The sequence below is a fragment of the Oxyura jamaicensis genome, chromosome 6, assembly GCF_011077185.1.
Source record: "Oxyura jamaicensis isolate SHBP4307 breed ruddy duck chromosome 6, BPBGC_Ojam_1.0, whole genome shotgun sequence".
Classification (NCBI taxonomy): Eukaryota; Metazoa; Chordata; class Aves; order Anseriformes; family Anatidae; genus Oxyura; species Oxyura jamaicensis.
In genome coordinates, this window is record NC_048898.1 from 12,851,947 (window position 1) to 12,867,201 (window position 15,255).

The 15,255-nt window shown below is 35.1% G+C and overlaps 1 protein-coding gene across 2 annotated transcripts in view; it reads left to right on the forward strand.

Annotated features, from left to right (window-relative positions):
• POLR3A (RNA polymerase III subunit A) overlaps positions 1-15,255 on the forward strand; it is a 37,104-nt gene that overhangs the window by 15,746 nt on the left and 6,103 nt on the right. The window contains exons 18-30 of one of the 2 annotated variants that reach the window (XM_035329787.1): positions 560-678; positions 1,969-2,106; positions 3,674-3,844; positions 4,522-4,635; positions 5,858-5,893; positions 9,292-9,378; positions 9,464-9,546; positions 11,008-11,178; positions 11,872-11,965; positions 12,072-12,164; positions 12,646-12,810; positions 13,475-13,639; positions 13,997-14,128. In XM_035329787.1, the coding sequence (XP_035185678.1) occupies positions 560-678; positions 1,969-2,106; positions 3,674-3,844; positions 4,522-4,635; positions 5,858-5,893; positions 9,292-9,378; positions 9,464-9,546; positions 11,008-11,178; positions 11,872-11,965; positions 12,072-12,164; positions 12,646-12,810; positions 13,475-13,639; positions 13,997-14,128 (1,568 nt within the window). The remainder of the gene's footprint in view (positions 1-559; positions 679-1,968; positions 2,107-3,673; positions 3,845-4,521; positions 4,636-5,857; positions 5,894-9,291; positions 9,379-9,463; positions 9,547-11,007; positions 11,179-11,871; positions 11,966-12,071; positions 12,165-12,645; positions 12,811-13,474; positions 13,640-13,996; positions 14,129-15,255) is intronic. The other variant, XM_035329788.1, reaches the window with a different exon arrangement.

Consider the following 15,255-nt stretch of genomic DNA (forward strand, 5'->3'; position numbering starts at 1 on the left):
AAGTCTTACAGAAATATTGAAATCTAAAACGAAGGCTGTATCAAATGTATAATTTGGGAAGGTGGGAGTCATCTTTTGCAAAAATGTTCAGCAAAGAAAGCTTCTTAACTAGCGACTTAATTCTCTGAGGCTTAATTTGTTGTAGGAATCTTGATAGACACTGAAGCCTTTATTTTTTAAAAAAATGTTTTAAATATCCTTGTTGAAGAAATTGTGAAGCAAAACCTAGAGGTTAAGATCATGGGATTTATAAACCACAACCCATAATAAAAATCGGGATAATGTAAGGCCCATAGTAAAATAGCGGTGGCATGAATGTCTATGACTCAAAAGATAAAGAGAGTTTTTTTAGCTACATGGTTAACTACTTTAGTTGCTGAATAAATACTAATATGAACAGGACAACAAATAGAAAACCTTTATTTAACTGATGCAATTTTAAATGCATTTTTGAAGAATTACTAAACTTAATAACAGATTTTCATAGAAGTGAAGGCAATTCAGTTGTCAGAGGAACGCTGATATTCCTCATCACTCAATTTTTTTTCTTCCCTTTCAGGCTCCTTCATTAACATTTCCCAGATGATTGCATGTGTAGGTCAACAGGCTATCAGTGGGTCCCGAGTTCCTGATGGATTTGAGAACAGGTCCTTGCCTCACTTTGAGAAGCATTCTAAGGTAATTGCATATGCTTACAGTCCACTGGAAAGAAAAGTGAGACAAGTTAACTTAAACCATTTTGAGAAGGATGCATTATAGGATGTGGTGTCATGGCATAGTGCAGGAAAACAAAAACATATGGTTAATGTAAAGCGTTCTGAATGTGATTGGGAAATTAACAGTAATGTTGTGAATTGTTGTAGGACATTTCATTAGCTTGATGTAGACCTTTCTAATTCAGTAAGTTTAAATTAAGTCTCATGATGCATTTTGGCTCTTCTGATAGTACTGAAAATAATTTGTTAAAATGTCTGTCTTGCACTCTGTGTCACTGTAATAAGACTTTCCAGGACAGCTGCCGGGTGTGTGTTGGTATCTTCAGTCAGGTGAAACATGCCGTATAAACCATTCTGGAGTCTGGTTTGTTTCTTTTTCAACTAGGATATATATCATGGGGTGCTTCGTACAAGGAGCAATGGTGAGTCTCATGCGCTGGTTAATACAAATCCATGAGATTCATTGTTTTGTTTTAACTGCTTATCTAAATTTAACAATCAGTAGAGAAAGTTCTTCATACCAGCCATCAGACTTGTTAGTGTGTTATTTAGCTTGTGTCGGATGATAGCCATGACACTTGCATGTGTCACTAAATGTCCAAATTTGAATTTCTGAGTTCTGTAACATAAAATCTTTTGTTTCCTGAAAAAAAAGAAGAAAAACTTCCTGTATTATATGGGGAGCAATGTCAAATTTAACTCCAGCTTTTTTAGTTAATTAGAAAGCACTGCCTATTAAATAGTGGCAAATGAAATGTTTGAAGATTAAACTTTTTGTAGTCTATACATTGTTCTTTGTGATCATGGAGACAGTGTGGTGTTATTTGGCTTAGTGGAATGCCTGCATCAAGTTCATCATGAAGAACTTTTCTGAGTGGTGATAGGAAACCGTTCAAAAGAGTTAGTTATGTACATACCTCTATATTTTTTCTGGATTCCTTAGTTTTCAGTATGGATGTTCGTATCATCCTTTCAATTCTTTTACCAATAAGGGAAGCTAAATTGTTAGGAGTTGGTGTGGTGTTTGCAAAGTGTATTAGTTTTGAAAACCTAGATGAGGGTTTTGAAGCCTGAGTCAGATCTAAAATGCATTGAATTTCAGAGCTAAATATAACAGAGTCAATTGCTCTGTGTTTATGTATCAGCTGACTATTTGTAGGAATTTAGATCACATTTAACATACGTTTTTCTGTTACGTACCTAAAGAATAGACATTGCATTTTAACTTATTTTTTTCTGCTCTTTCATATAGCTTCCAGCAGCAAAAGGCTTTGTTGCTAACAGCTTCTATTCTGGGTTGACTCCCACGGAATTTTTTTTTCACACAATGGCTGGTCGAGAAGGTCTGGTTGATACAGCTGTAAAAACAGCTGAAACTGGATACATGCAGGTAACTCTCAGTGGGGTGGGGATTTTATCTAACCTGCCAAAGGAGACTGTTTCTTTTGTGCTTGTTGGGGGGGTTGTGCATACATCTTCTGTGTCTTTTTGTTGTTGCTTATTTTTAATTTAACAGAATTTGTACTGAAAAATAGACTTTGCTCTGTTCTCCAGTATACTCATGAGGCTTGTGAAACAGACCGCAGGCAATGGCACAGTAATATGCTTATATTAAGCTGTTTCTTGTTGGATATGGGTGATAAGAGCTCTTATTCTAGGTAATTGTTGAGGACTGCTTTCTTAGGTACTGTGTGTGCTTCAAATCCACATGGATGCTACGCTGTAACGTTTATCCAGGTAGCACTGATTTGAGTTGAGTGCTTTCTCAGATACAATATTTTGACAATGAGAAACAAAAAATTTGCCTGTAAATACCCAACTTGAATTATTTAAAAACAAAACAAAACAAATAAAGATTGAATGATAGAAATATGGCTGTCCTCTTCAGGTAGCAGGCCCCTGGGGCTGTAAAAACTTGGACTTAAAGTTCTGTAAGTTGCTAGTGTCTTTGGCTGTATCTCCTGTGAAAATAAATGTCCCTCTGCCAAAGCTCCTTGCTCCTATGAACAGTCTTGAGAATTTAGTGGAAATACTTCAGGATTTTAGGTATAGGCATCTTTCCAAGGTAGTAGGCATTAGAAAAAGCAAGATAATGTGGGGCTGAGAACACATTCAGAGGTACACAAGTAACTTTACAAAATTAAGGAAATCAGTTCCTGTTGGGGTGATAAACTAGTGACGCCACTTGTCTCCCAGACTTCAAGAATATTTTTTGCATGTGCATAAATATATATAAATATAATGTGTAACCTGCAAATTTTCGTCAACTTTTACCCTATATAAATAACATGTGGAATTCGGATTAAAAATTTATTACCTTCTATTTTATCTCACCTTTTTCTTTCTCAGTGAAAAAAAAAAAACAACGTTTTTTTGTGTGTTTATATTCCTTAGTGAGCTAATTTACATTGACAGAATGATGAAGTCCATCTTTCAAGTAAAAAGGTTCTTAACCACTGATAATTCATAGCATGCATTCTTTTTTGGGAGATGGAGGGAAAATGGTAGCAAAGGGATTTCCCGCTATGGTGAATCAATGTAAGAGGCAGTAGCTAGTTAATACTGGTGGACAAATGGCAGATGCTGGTTTTGGATGAGCGCTCTGTTTTCTGTGAGTGAAAATAATTGTTGGCTTGTTTTGTGGCCATACACAAAATTAGCATTGCTTTAGAAACAAACCTGATTGGAAGAATACAAGGCTTTGAAAATTCAGTTTTCTTGTCACAAATGACTGTAAAAACTCTTCAGACTATAATAGGTTATGGCAGTTCAGCATTTAGAATTTTTGTTGTATAGGGAACAACGTGAGAATAAGATCTTTGCTTTAAATTTTGTTATTGCTGCCTTTAATGCTTAGGGGAATGTACAATGAAGCTGTAGGTATATGTACAGAATTCCAACTAATAGCTATTTTTAAAGAGATCCCATTTACATCCTTTGTACCTTTTTTCCCTTAGAGGCGGCTGGTAAAATCTCTTGAAGATCTTTGTTCGCAGTATGATTTGACAGTCAGAAGTTCTACTGGTGACATTATTCAGTTTATTTATGGAGGGGATGGCTTGGATCCTGCAGCAATGGAAGGGAAGGATGAACCACTGGAATTTAAGCGGGTTCTAGACAATATCAGGGTAAGGATTACTGAAATTTTGTTGGAAATGTGAAAAGACTGCAAAGCCTAGAGGAAGAAGTAAAAAAATATGCAGAGAATTGTTTCAATTAAATAATTTCTTTTAAATCACGTTTATGGTGGTGCTGATCAGTCTTCCAGCATGTGTATGCGGTTAGATATGTATTTTTACGTTGGAACAGAGCAACTGGAACTAAACTTAATGGGAGGTAAAAAGCAGAGTTTTCTTTAGTGCTAAGGTATAGATCTAGGGTGTAATACTAAACAGTAGCAAAGTTACTATTGTTTCAGTTGTGTACTTGGTAAGATTAAAATTACAGAGTAATTCATAAATAAATCAAGACATGCATGTTTTTTATTTTGGACTGCTCATTGACCTAGCACACTGATGAATAACTTTGTAAATGTTGTAATGTGTGAAAACAGGATAGTTTATTTGTGGTTTTGGTTCTTCTGTAATATGGGTGTGATGATTTGAAACAATTAGGAATGTGCACGCATATCCCTTCAGGTTTCATTAGGTGGCCCTTCATGACAGTCAAAGATAGAATTCTTGTGTATTTTTTTAAATTAAACTGTTAATCAGTTGTATGTTTCTCTGTTCTGTCTTTACAATGAAGTTTTGTTTACTTTATGTGAAGAAGTTGTGAAGAAGTTGTTGGTTTTTTTTCCCTTAAGGCTGTATATCCATGCCGAAATGAACCAGCCCTCAGTAAAAACGAATTGGTGTTAACATCTGAATCTATCATGAAGAAGAATGAATTTCTGTGCTGCCGAGACAGTTTTCTGCAGGTGAAGTCATTATCTCACTTTCCTACCACACTTATTAACTATACCTTATAAATAAAGGAAGTTAAATAAAATGGTTTATCAATCTCCAGGAGAAATGGCTGAATTTTATGCATTAATAGCAGGAATAGAAGTTTGCTTGTTAACATATTTCTGTATGTTTTGGGAGTGGGGAGGTAGGACAAGTAGTTCTTACTATAGTATATGTTCACACTGACCACAGAAACAAGAAATTAGAGAAGAATCTAGGGATTTTTTGTGGAGGAGTGAGCATTGATCTGATCTGAGATACCATGTTGGAATTTCTGCTTATAGCACAATGGTACCGTAGTTAACATGCTTCATCTGGGATGTCAGAAATTAAATAATTTTTAATGACTATATATAGCAGACTGCTAGGATCAAGTTTCGTGATCCCTTTTATACATTGGTTTTGATATTATCAACCTTCTGAATAACTTCTTTTATGCATTTGCTTGTTTTCCTTTAATATAAATTCTATACTTATACCCATGTATGTTGCTTTCCTTTGATACTAACACAGCAGAAGTCTAGCCACATGAAGTGTTCTGCTTGAAAGGGCTTTATCTTCTGGGAGATACCTGCATGTCTTCCAAGGATGAGAGAATATTCACATGACTTTTCACTTTGAGTTGTGAAAAGCTCTTCTTTCAAAAGAGCATTGAGTATTTAAGCATTTAAGAAAGTATCTGTACTTGAGACTACTTTAGGAGACATTGATTAAAATCTGTAGAGTTAACCTGGGTGAGTATATGTAAAAGTTCTTGATGAACTTTCTGATGTCTGGCAATGATTACAATATGAATTTAGTAACCTGCTTTTGGAGAGGTTCTTTTGAGTAGATCAGAGCACTTCAGAGCTGTGAGGTGACAAAACCAGTAAGAAACCTGATTTGTAACTCCACTGCTAGAGCAGAGTAGAAAAATCAATTGTATCTGTATTTGAAATACTCTTTATATCTTATGCACCTGTAAAGAAAAAAAAAAAAGAATTTTACTTATTTCCAGCTTCAGAGATAATGCTGTTCTTTTTAAGGTGTGATTCTTTTTTTTATCATACCAGTAAAAATTATATATGTCCTTTGGAAAATAAGGTAATTTATTTACATCACAGTAATGGTAATGAGCTTTACTTCTGATTTTTAAGTTTCAGATACTGTTACATTTTATTCTTTCCTTTTCTTTGTTTCTGTTCGTCCTTGAAGACATTAACTGAAACAGGTTATGAAAAATATAATGAGGTAACTGTAGCATGTGTGTGCACTGTGTGAGCATTAATGTTAGTGCTTTTAGCTAAAGATGTGTGTATAGTGCTAAAGTAACTGATTAGCATATATACATTACTGCTTGTTAAATTCTAAGGTAGGTGTTCGTCCCAATAATTTGACCAAGTCTTTTTTTAGTGATGAAAACCATGACATGAATTAATTCCCAGAATCAAATTGGAAGATTTTGAAGAATTTGAGAATTTGAGGAAGCTTTCTTTTGATACATAACATTCTAAAACTCATTTTTTGAATTTGCATGGATATTAACATGAGTTTTTTGATCTTTTCCTCTCCCTTCCTCTACCTTTCCCTTCCAGAACAGAGACATTTTTTACTGCTGTTATTTTACAAGGTGGTTATTATAAAGGAATTATCCACTCCAGTCTAGAAAACAGGATGTCCAAATAGTCTGTTTCAAGCAGACTAGCATTCATTCAGCCTGCACTGTGTCCTCACTGGAGAGAAATAAACTGATGAAAAAGCGTATTGTTGGCTGGAACGGCTCAGGACTTAATTCATCAGGGCTTAATGCTGTAATGCAAACATACTTGAATATATAAAGAAACAGCTAAAGGGAAATTTTTATTTTCTTCGTATGGAAATTAGAAAAAAATAAAGAAACCTACAGAATCTAAAAATAAATAAATAATCATTTTTCAGTTTTTGTTTTTTTTTTGTTTTTTTTTTTTGAGATAGTAGGAGAGAGGCAGTAGGAAGTGTGATGCAAATCTAAAAAAGGCTTAGACAGTGAGTGGCACATGGAGTACTTGCCTGGTGGGTCTGACTGGGCATGAAAGGATTCCTGCTGAAGCATGTGGGATTGTCTGTACCACCTGGTAATTCAGTGGGCTTCTCAATGTTGGAAGTCCTATATTAACAGTGCTTCACATATGGAAAAATGGTGCAAGTACCTGAGTGACGAGGCTTTATACCCTGGATGAATGCAAACTGCTATTTTCACTGAGTGTTGGCTGTGTAGATCACTGGGTTGGTTTGGTGCCTTTTTGATAAAATTGTCCTGACTAAAAAGTTTGGACTGTGTGAAAAATGACTTCTTGCATGCTGTGGGAGCTGCATAGGTGTGCTGGTGGAGCATTGCACTCAAGATGATAACTCAAACAGCTGACTCTACTTAGCCTGTCTCTACCTTTTATTATTATTTGTAGCCTCAATTAAGCCATAGTTTAGATAAACTGCCAAAAGATAACTGAAAGTTGAGAGGAATAGTTAATTTTCTCTTTTGCTTGAGTAAAATGTTTTGACAATGAAAAACATTTATCTTCAGAGATTTATCATACATTTCTCACCATTCTTTCTTTGTTCTAGTACATGGAAATAACATGTCATTAGAGTACCGTACATTTTCTCTGCAGAAAGATATGTAACAGAATGATTTAGTTTGTTAGAAGTTTAAAAACAAACAAACAAATGTATTTTAGTATTCGGGATTGTCAAAGAAAAACAGTTGATGATAAAATAGGCCACAATGGTATTTACAGTTTATGCTATGCTGCTTTGGTGTTTTGTCTTTCCTATTGCAGACTTTCCTCATATGGCCACATGACTAATTTTTCCATCAGTATAACAAGGCTTTTGGGTTCCTGTGGTTGTTACTATTATTATTCCCCTGGTTTTATATGAGTAGATGAAAACACAAAAGAGCTTAGTCTACGTTGTTCTGGAGGGAGAAGTTAGTGTCACACGTTCTGTCTTCTTCCCCTTTCTACCCCTCCACAAAAGAAGTATCCTTCCAAGTGGAGTGACTTTTAAAGGATCTCTCTGCTGTGTTTTCTCTTAAGATAAAGTGTTCTCCAGTATCCTCCAGTCCTACAGTATTTTTTTAATTTTTTTTTGATCCACACAAAATAAAAATGTTAATCTTGCCAATACCACATTATTGCTTAGAACTTATTTTAGAAAAAAAAAAAAATCTTCAGATTTCAGGGTCAAAAAATCTTCCAAGTCGCACAATATTTCATTTGTGAATTACAGTGACTTACTACAGGGCAAAAGGGGCAGAAATGTATGAATGCAACTTGTGTCATCCAAGTGGGCAACAATTTGAAGCATCCATTCCAGCAGCACATTTCTATTGTCAATTCTTTCATTTGAACTTTGTGCTAGTATTCACAGAACATAATGAACTATCTGAAGATACTTGGAATACCAGTAAGAGTGTTAGATTTTGAGAATCTGAGGATTCTGTTAGGATATAATAGAAGTGTTTAGATAATTGTCTATGAATGGAGTCATAAAAAAGGGCAGTTGCTCAAATATTTACTCAATTTTGCAAGTAATTTTCAGTGCTCAGCTATTGCAGTAGTTGGAAAGAGTCCAGTACTGAGAGAAGAAGAGGGGATACTTGGTCTATTTGGCAGGCAGGGCTGTTGGGGTATAAATGGACTCTAAAAAACTAACTTGTTCCTCCTCCACAGAGGCTTTCTTAAATCATTATTGAAGTAGATGGCAATGATTTCCTCGTGCTTTTTGTTCACGTTTTGGTAAGCCTCTTATGGTAACGACTTGCACAGAGTCCACTTGCGTGAGCAAGTTGAATGATATTTCATGACTTCTAGTATACATATCTATACCCAAAGCCTGAATGACGTTTCATAGAAACTTTGGATATATTTCTAACAGTCTTGTTTCACTTTCTATTCCAGTAAAGACTATTAGAACTACTTTGGCATAATCCTGATAAGAAAGTGACTTTCTTATGTATTAATATTACACATTGAATGCAGTTTTTTGCAAGACCTCTCCACAGCATGGAGAAGTTGCTATTTGAATTATAATAGGTAGAGTGATATATTTCTATCAGTTTTGAGTGTTTGTTTGTATTTTATTTATTTTTTGTTCCCTACTCCCTGATAAAGTATGTGTTAAATCTCTGAAACCTCTTCAGCAGGTTTTATTTGCTCTTTATTCTATTGCTTCAGTCTTTTCACGTTGACTTATTTTAAATACTAAGAAATGAGTGCAAATGTTTTTTGTATCAGTTTTTTCAGAAAATAATGATTTTGAGGGTTTACTTCATGTGACTTTCTTTGATAGGAGAACTTTGTTGAAGTTTTGGTGAGTGGTGAGTAGGAAGGAGGGATCAATCGTTGTCAAATCTTTTGTTTTCAGTGTGTGCTCAGGAAGGATGCTTTTATTCAGTGTCGACCATATTCCTCATGTGCTGCTACTAATTTGTGGTTACACAAGAGTGAATTTGGTGTGTGTGTTAAGTTTTGATGTTTCTCTTCATATTGTGCAGATAATTTTTTATTCAAAACATTTTGTTTGGATCTCTAATCAAATACCTTACTGCTGAAGATTTCAATATGAAGAACATCACTTTGCTTACTGTTGTTTTCATGTAATTTCAGGAAATTAAAAAATTCATCAAAAGTGTTTCTGAGAAAATAAAAAAAACAAGGGACAAGTATGGCATTAATGACAATGGCACAACAGAGGTAAATAATTTCAATGGGGTAACAATGTAGTTATTTTACATCTTCATAAGGTATTCCTTTTCCAACTGTTCCATTTCCTTTTCAGCCACGAGTTTTATATCAGTTGGATAGGATTACACCAACACAACTAGAGAAGTTTCTAGAGACATGTAGGGACAAATACATGAGGTGAGTTTTGGGCTTAATTTCTCTCTGTTTATTTATCTTGCCAGCTTCGTATCTGTTGCTTTGTTTGAAATCTAGGAGTAACTCAAAACTGAGTGTTTGCTATTGTTACTTCAAAAATATTGGTTTTATTGTGACTACAAAACAAATAAGGAATAAGAAACAGTTGTCCCCGGTGACATAAAATTTGCAAGACTAAGGTAAAATATCAAAAAGTCAAGTATCACCATCTACAGGTGGAACAGTTAAGGCAGAGGTGAGCCTTGTATGACAGTTCTTGAGGTTTGACAGAGCTGAAGTTTTCATCTTTTCTGTTTCTCTTAATGAGATTTGTTTTGTTAAAGATTCTCATCACTAACTTTTTTGGTTTCCTGTAACATAGCAGAAAAAAATGTTTTATATTTCTTTAATCTTTATACCAGGACACCTGAGTGTAGAAATCTATCTGCTTGTATTTGGGCACCTGCCTTGTATAATAGTCCTTGTCATATCTGCAGGCACAATTTTCTTCTATATTTCCTTACCAGTTATATCCACAAATTGCATTTTGACAGCAGATTCTGGTAAAAGCCAAAAGCAATGTGATTGGGAGGGAGAAAGGATGTTGTTTAAATAGCAACATTTTTATACCTGCTGGTTCCCTTCCTCCTCCTCTTGCAGTAGGTTTTTGCAAACCTCCAAAGAGACCATGAGGAGTAATACCTGAATAGGTCAGTTTCAAATCAATAACAATCTTTGTGTTATTGTGCTTTAAGTTCAGAGGTTGAGTTTGCTCTAGAAAAGCTAATCGCATCACACTCTTTGTGAGCTTCAGAACACTAAATGCAGGATCTGAAAACAATTGTAGGGAAGAAATGTAAACCATTTAGAGATCGCATGATATAGTGTAGCCACCTTCATTTTCTATCGTGTAATGACAACCATTTTTCAAGGAACAGAAATGTTAGGAAGAGGCAAATGTGGGAGTGAGCCCATTACATGCATAACTTGATGGGGAAGCAAGTAATGTGGATTAAGAATTATCTGGAAACAAGAAAGCAGTAATATCTGGATTCTGCTCTGATTAGAAGCAGCCTGCATAATAATTTATTAAAGAATATTTGTTAACGGTCTGTTCTGCTTCAAAATATAAAGGGGAATTTTGGAAATATTAATGTAGGGGAGTTCCCTGAATGGCAATCCCAGAATTTACTGCTTGATGGTTTTGAGAAAGAGGGGACAAACATTTTAACTTTTCTGTTAGGGATGTTATTGTGGGGCTGTGGAATGTGTATATAACAAGGCATGCTCTTGCCTTGCATGAGACCAGCGTCTTTGAGTATTGGTGATCTTTTAACTTCTCTAAAAAGTAATACGCTTCTCTTATGTCTACCAAAAGAGCTGCTGTCTTGGATTGTGTAGGATTGCAAGCCTTACTGAGTTCTGAATCTTCCTGTATTTTATATGAGACAATTTCTTTCTCAGGGCACAGATGGAGCCTGGTTCTGCAGTAGGAGCCCTTTGTGCACAGAGTATTGGTGAGCCTGGCACACAGATGACACTGAAGACTTTCCATTTTGCAGGAGTTGCTTCCATGAACATTACTTTGGGTGTGCCAAGAATCAAAGAAATTATTAATGCTTCAAAGGCAATTAGGTACGAACATTGTGGGTTTGGTTTTCATTTTTTAATCGTTTTTTTTTTTTTTTCTTTCCTCTTTGCCTAAGTGAACCCTGATGTATTTTTAAGGTTCTGACTGATTTCTGGGATTTATATGTGATAGCATTTCCCTGTTGTTGGTAACATGCTAGATGACATTGATTCCATGGAACACAACCCAAATAAGAAAAATCTAGCTTCAGTACAACTAAGTGATGATTTAAAGACAGAAATTAGAAATGTGTTGTTTTTGTTGTTGTTTTGTTTTTCGGTGGTGGTGGTGTGTTGTGCTTTTTTAGAAAATTAAATTAGCTGAACTTGTTAATTAATTATAATATTGTGTTAGACATCTCTCATATTACGAAGCTCACCATTGTTTAGTGGTAGCCAAAACTATCTGGGTATACTGAGGTATTCTTAAACTATACTGGAGTTCTGTAGGCCATCAAAATAGTCGCTATTGTGTTATTATAATCTCTCTTCTGTTTGCTTATTTTTGCCATCCTGCAGTACATAAATGATAACTTTCTTCAACGTAACTGAGGTAGCTGAAGATCTTCCTATTTTTGTTTAAATGTTAATCTAGATAATGCGATAAGCTTCAAAAGGCAAGCTTTAATTCCAATTGCTATCTGTAATCTAGTATAGCAATTTCCTAACTCTGTTTTCTTGTGTGTTTATTCTTTGTAGCACACCTATTATAACAGCACAGTTGGACAAAGATGATGATCCTGATTTTGCCCGTCTGGTTAAAGGAAGAATTGAGAAAACTTTATTAGGAGAGGTAGGAAAAAATGTATTACTGGTAATGCCTTAAATGTAAATGTTAGCCAGTATAGGGCATTTTAGGCATTTTCACATGCTAACAATTTTGCCCTTATCTTTTTAAGATCTCTGAATATATTGAAGAAGTGTTTCTTCCAGATGATTGTTTCATCCTAGTGAAGCTGTCTCTAGAGCGCATTAGACTACTGAGATTAGAGGTGGGTTTTTGAGCTCTTAATCAGAATGTGCTTTAGGAAGGATCCAGAAGGTCTTTTATTCCTTGCATAGAAACAAAAATCAGACCCATGAAACGAAAAATAGAAAGAAAACCAAGGATGTCCTGTGCCAATATTACATCTATTGTGTTTGTTTGTTTTACTTTTTTTTTTAACTTGTAAAGCAGATAACTTTTTCCTCTATTTGGAAATTAGAATGTGAATTACTTTCTTGGTGTCATTCTCAAGACAAAAATGAATTTTGTTGTCTGTCTGTTAGGAAAATACAAACCTGTATGTTCCTTCAGCATAAGATGGTATGTCATGTAACTTTTAAGAGTAATTGGTTTTATGTTGTTTTTTTTCTACATTCCACTTTTGATTTTCTGTTGAAAGAGCAGAAATATTGACGGCTGCATGTCTTTGAGCATGTTTACATACGTTTTAAGATATCTAGATGTTTGCTGACTGACTCTTGCCCCAGGTGAATGCGGAGACTGTGCGCTACTCTATTTGCATATCTAAACTCAGAGTGAAGCCTGGGGATGTTGCTGTCCATGGAGAAGCAGTTGTATGTGTGACCCCTCGTGAAAATAGCAAGAGTTCAATGTATTATGTATTGCAGTCCTTGAAGGAAGAATTACCAAAGGTAAAAACAAAGACTCTATCTTAGGAGGTGTTCGGTAATAATAATTTAGGGGTTTATAGTGGAAAGATGAAGTATTTATTGTCAGTATTGACAAGATTGAAGGTAATGTGGGTACATTTTGTACTGCTTTGCAGCTGCAGCTAAGACGTAGTCACTAAAGGTTTTGAATAAAAAAGAAACCTCGGTACATAGACTTCATTACAACACTTACTGAAGCATTCTGAGTGCAGCAGTTGTAAATATATGAACTGACCATCTTTCTGTAGCTCCATCTAGAGTTGAACCACATTGGCAGCATCTGTTGTTTCTGCAGCTTTGTGTGAGGAGAACTGTCTACTTTTTGCTTTTAAAAATATTGATGAGTGAACCTAACTGTTGGCAGGATGCACTTTTAATTGTGTGAACCTACTATTGAGAGAGACATCTGAATGTGAGGATATTTGGAATGAAATATAAAATGTAGGTACTAAGTAAGGTTAATAGTACAGTGTTGAACATCACGTTTGTACTGGCATATTTAATAGTGAAATCTGATTTCATATCTTAATTCACTCTTTACTCCAAAGAATGAAGCTTCAAAATCAGTTGGAATACTGATTAGGGTCAGTCCTTTATACTGCATTACTGTATGCATCAAAGTTAATTGTGTTTTTGTTTTGTGAAGGTTGTAGTGCAAGGTATACCAGAGGTTTCCCGAGCTGTCATCCATATTGATGAACAAAGTGGTAAGGAAAAATACAAACTTTTAGTTGAAGGTGATAATCTGCGAGCTGTTATGGCTACTCACGGAGTGAAAGGAACAAAAACATCTTCTAACAACACTTATGAGGTAATGTTTAAATGAGTGTTTTTTCTTGTTGTTGGTTTGGTTTGGTTTGTTTTTTTGTTGTTGTTTTTTTTTTTCCAGTAGAATCTTGATTACAAGTGCTTGTTTGTGCTCAGATGCCACAATTTATACCTAATCAAGCCTGATTTCACTAATAGTTGTCAGAATACATTAACACAAGAGAATAATTTGGCTGGCAATGCACTTCACTTCAAAGCTTTTTCTATAAATACTTTTAAAGCAAAGAAATACAAAATGATAATAATGGAAATGGAGTGTTATCTGACATCAGATGGTATTGGTTCCAGGAACATATGTGCTCCAAGGTTGTTCATGAAGTCTATGTGATCTTTCTTGCAGGTAGAAAAAACACTAGGAATTGAAGCTGCTCGGACCACCATTATCAATGAGATTCAGTATACAATGGTGAACCATGGTATGAGCATTGACAGGAGACATGTTATGTTACTGTCTGATCTAATGACTTACAAGGTTTGTACAGTGCTTTTTTTCAATGTTACATTGACTTGCTTACACAAATTAATTTTATCATTTTTAAGAAGAACAGGTCAGCTAGGGAGATGGACCTCAGTTACAGATTTAAAGAATTGTAAGTAGTACAAACCAAATACTGTTGATTGTGTATCAAACAGAAATGATTTATCTAGTTCTTGGAGGGCGGATGAAAGTTCTATTTTGATAGAAGACAAGTTGATATAAGGAGTAGAGAATCATAGTTTCATATTCAAAATCTGAAGCTTAAAAATAGCAGGATAAAAATCAACTGTCTCAATAACTATCCATGCAATTTAAGGCTTGCTGTGCAGAAAACCACATGGGGTGTGGTTCATAGCAGCTGCACTGTGTACATGAGCCTAAGAATACAGACATTAGATGGAATCAGATTACATTTAGAGTATGAACAGGCTTCCAGAACTTGTTAATAAGAATATCTTACCCATTCTTTGTTAACTTTTTTTTTCTTCCTTTGCATCTGAAATGGTGGTGGTGTGGTGTCTTTTTTAAAAAGGTATATTTAAGTACACTTACCTAAGTCCAGTTTTTCTGCTGTTGTTTGCTAGAGGGCGAGGGTTTAATTTGGGTAAGATGGATGGAGGAGTTCAGACTTTTCCCAAAACTGTAGGGCTTTGTACTGAGCTGCAACAGTCCCCAGGGCTGGCTGTGCACAGCTGCCACACAATGAGAAAAAAAGGCATCGGAGTGCACTGTTTTACACTTGCTGGACTTCTAGCATGCATGCATTATTTTGTCTGTACTTCTGACTTGTGCTACAAAACTGCAGAGTCAGTTATAACTGGGATGTTTGTTAGAAAGAGGCAGAGATGCACCAAGCTAGTTTAAAAAGATAAGTTTTTTTATTATTATTCTGGAGAGTGAAAAAATAAAGATTTAACATGTTCTGTAATTTCCTGGCAGCTGAAATCAAATTTATAAGTAGACAATAGGCAGTAGCTTGAAATAATGCTTTCATAGCACTGCTGTGAGAGACTACAAAAGTTTGTGGCTCTGCAGCAAATTGATCTCTTTTTTTCTCTTGTCCATGTTTCTGTCAGTCTTAATATTTTCTGAAGAAAGAATATTAATAACAGTTATAACTG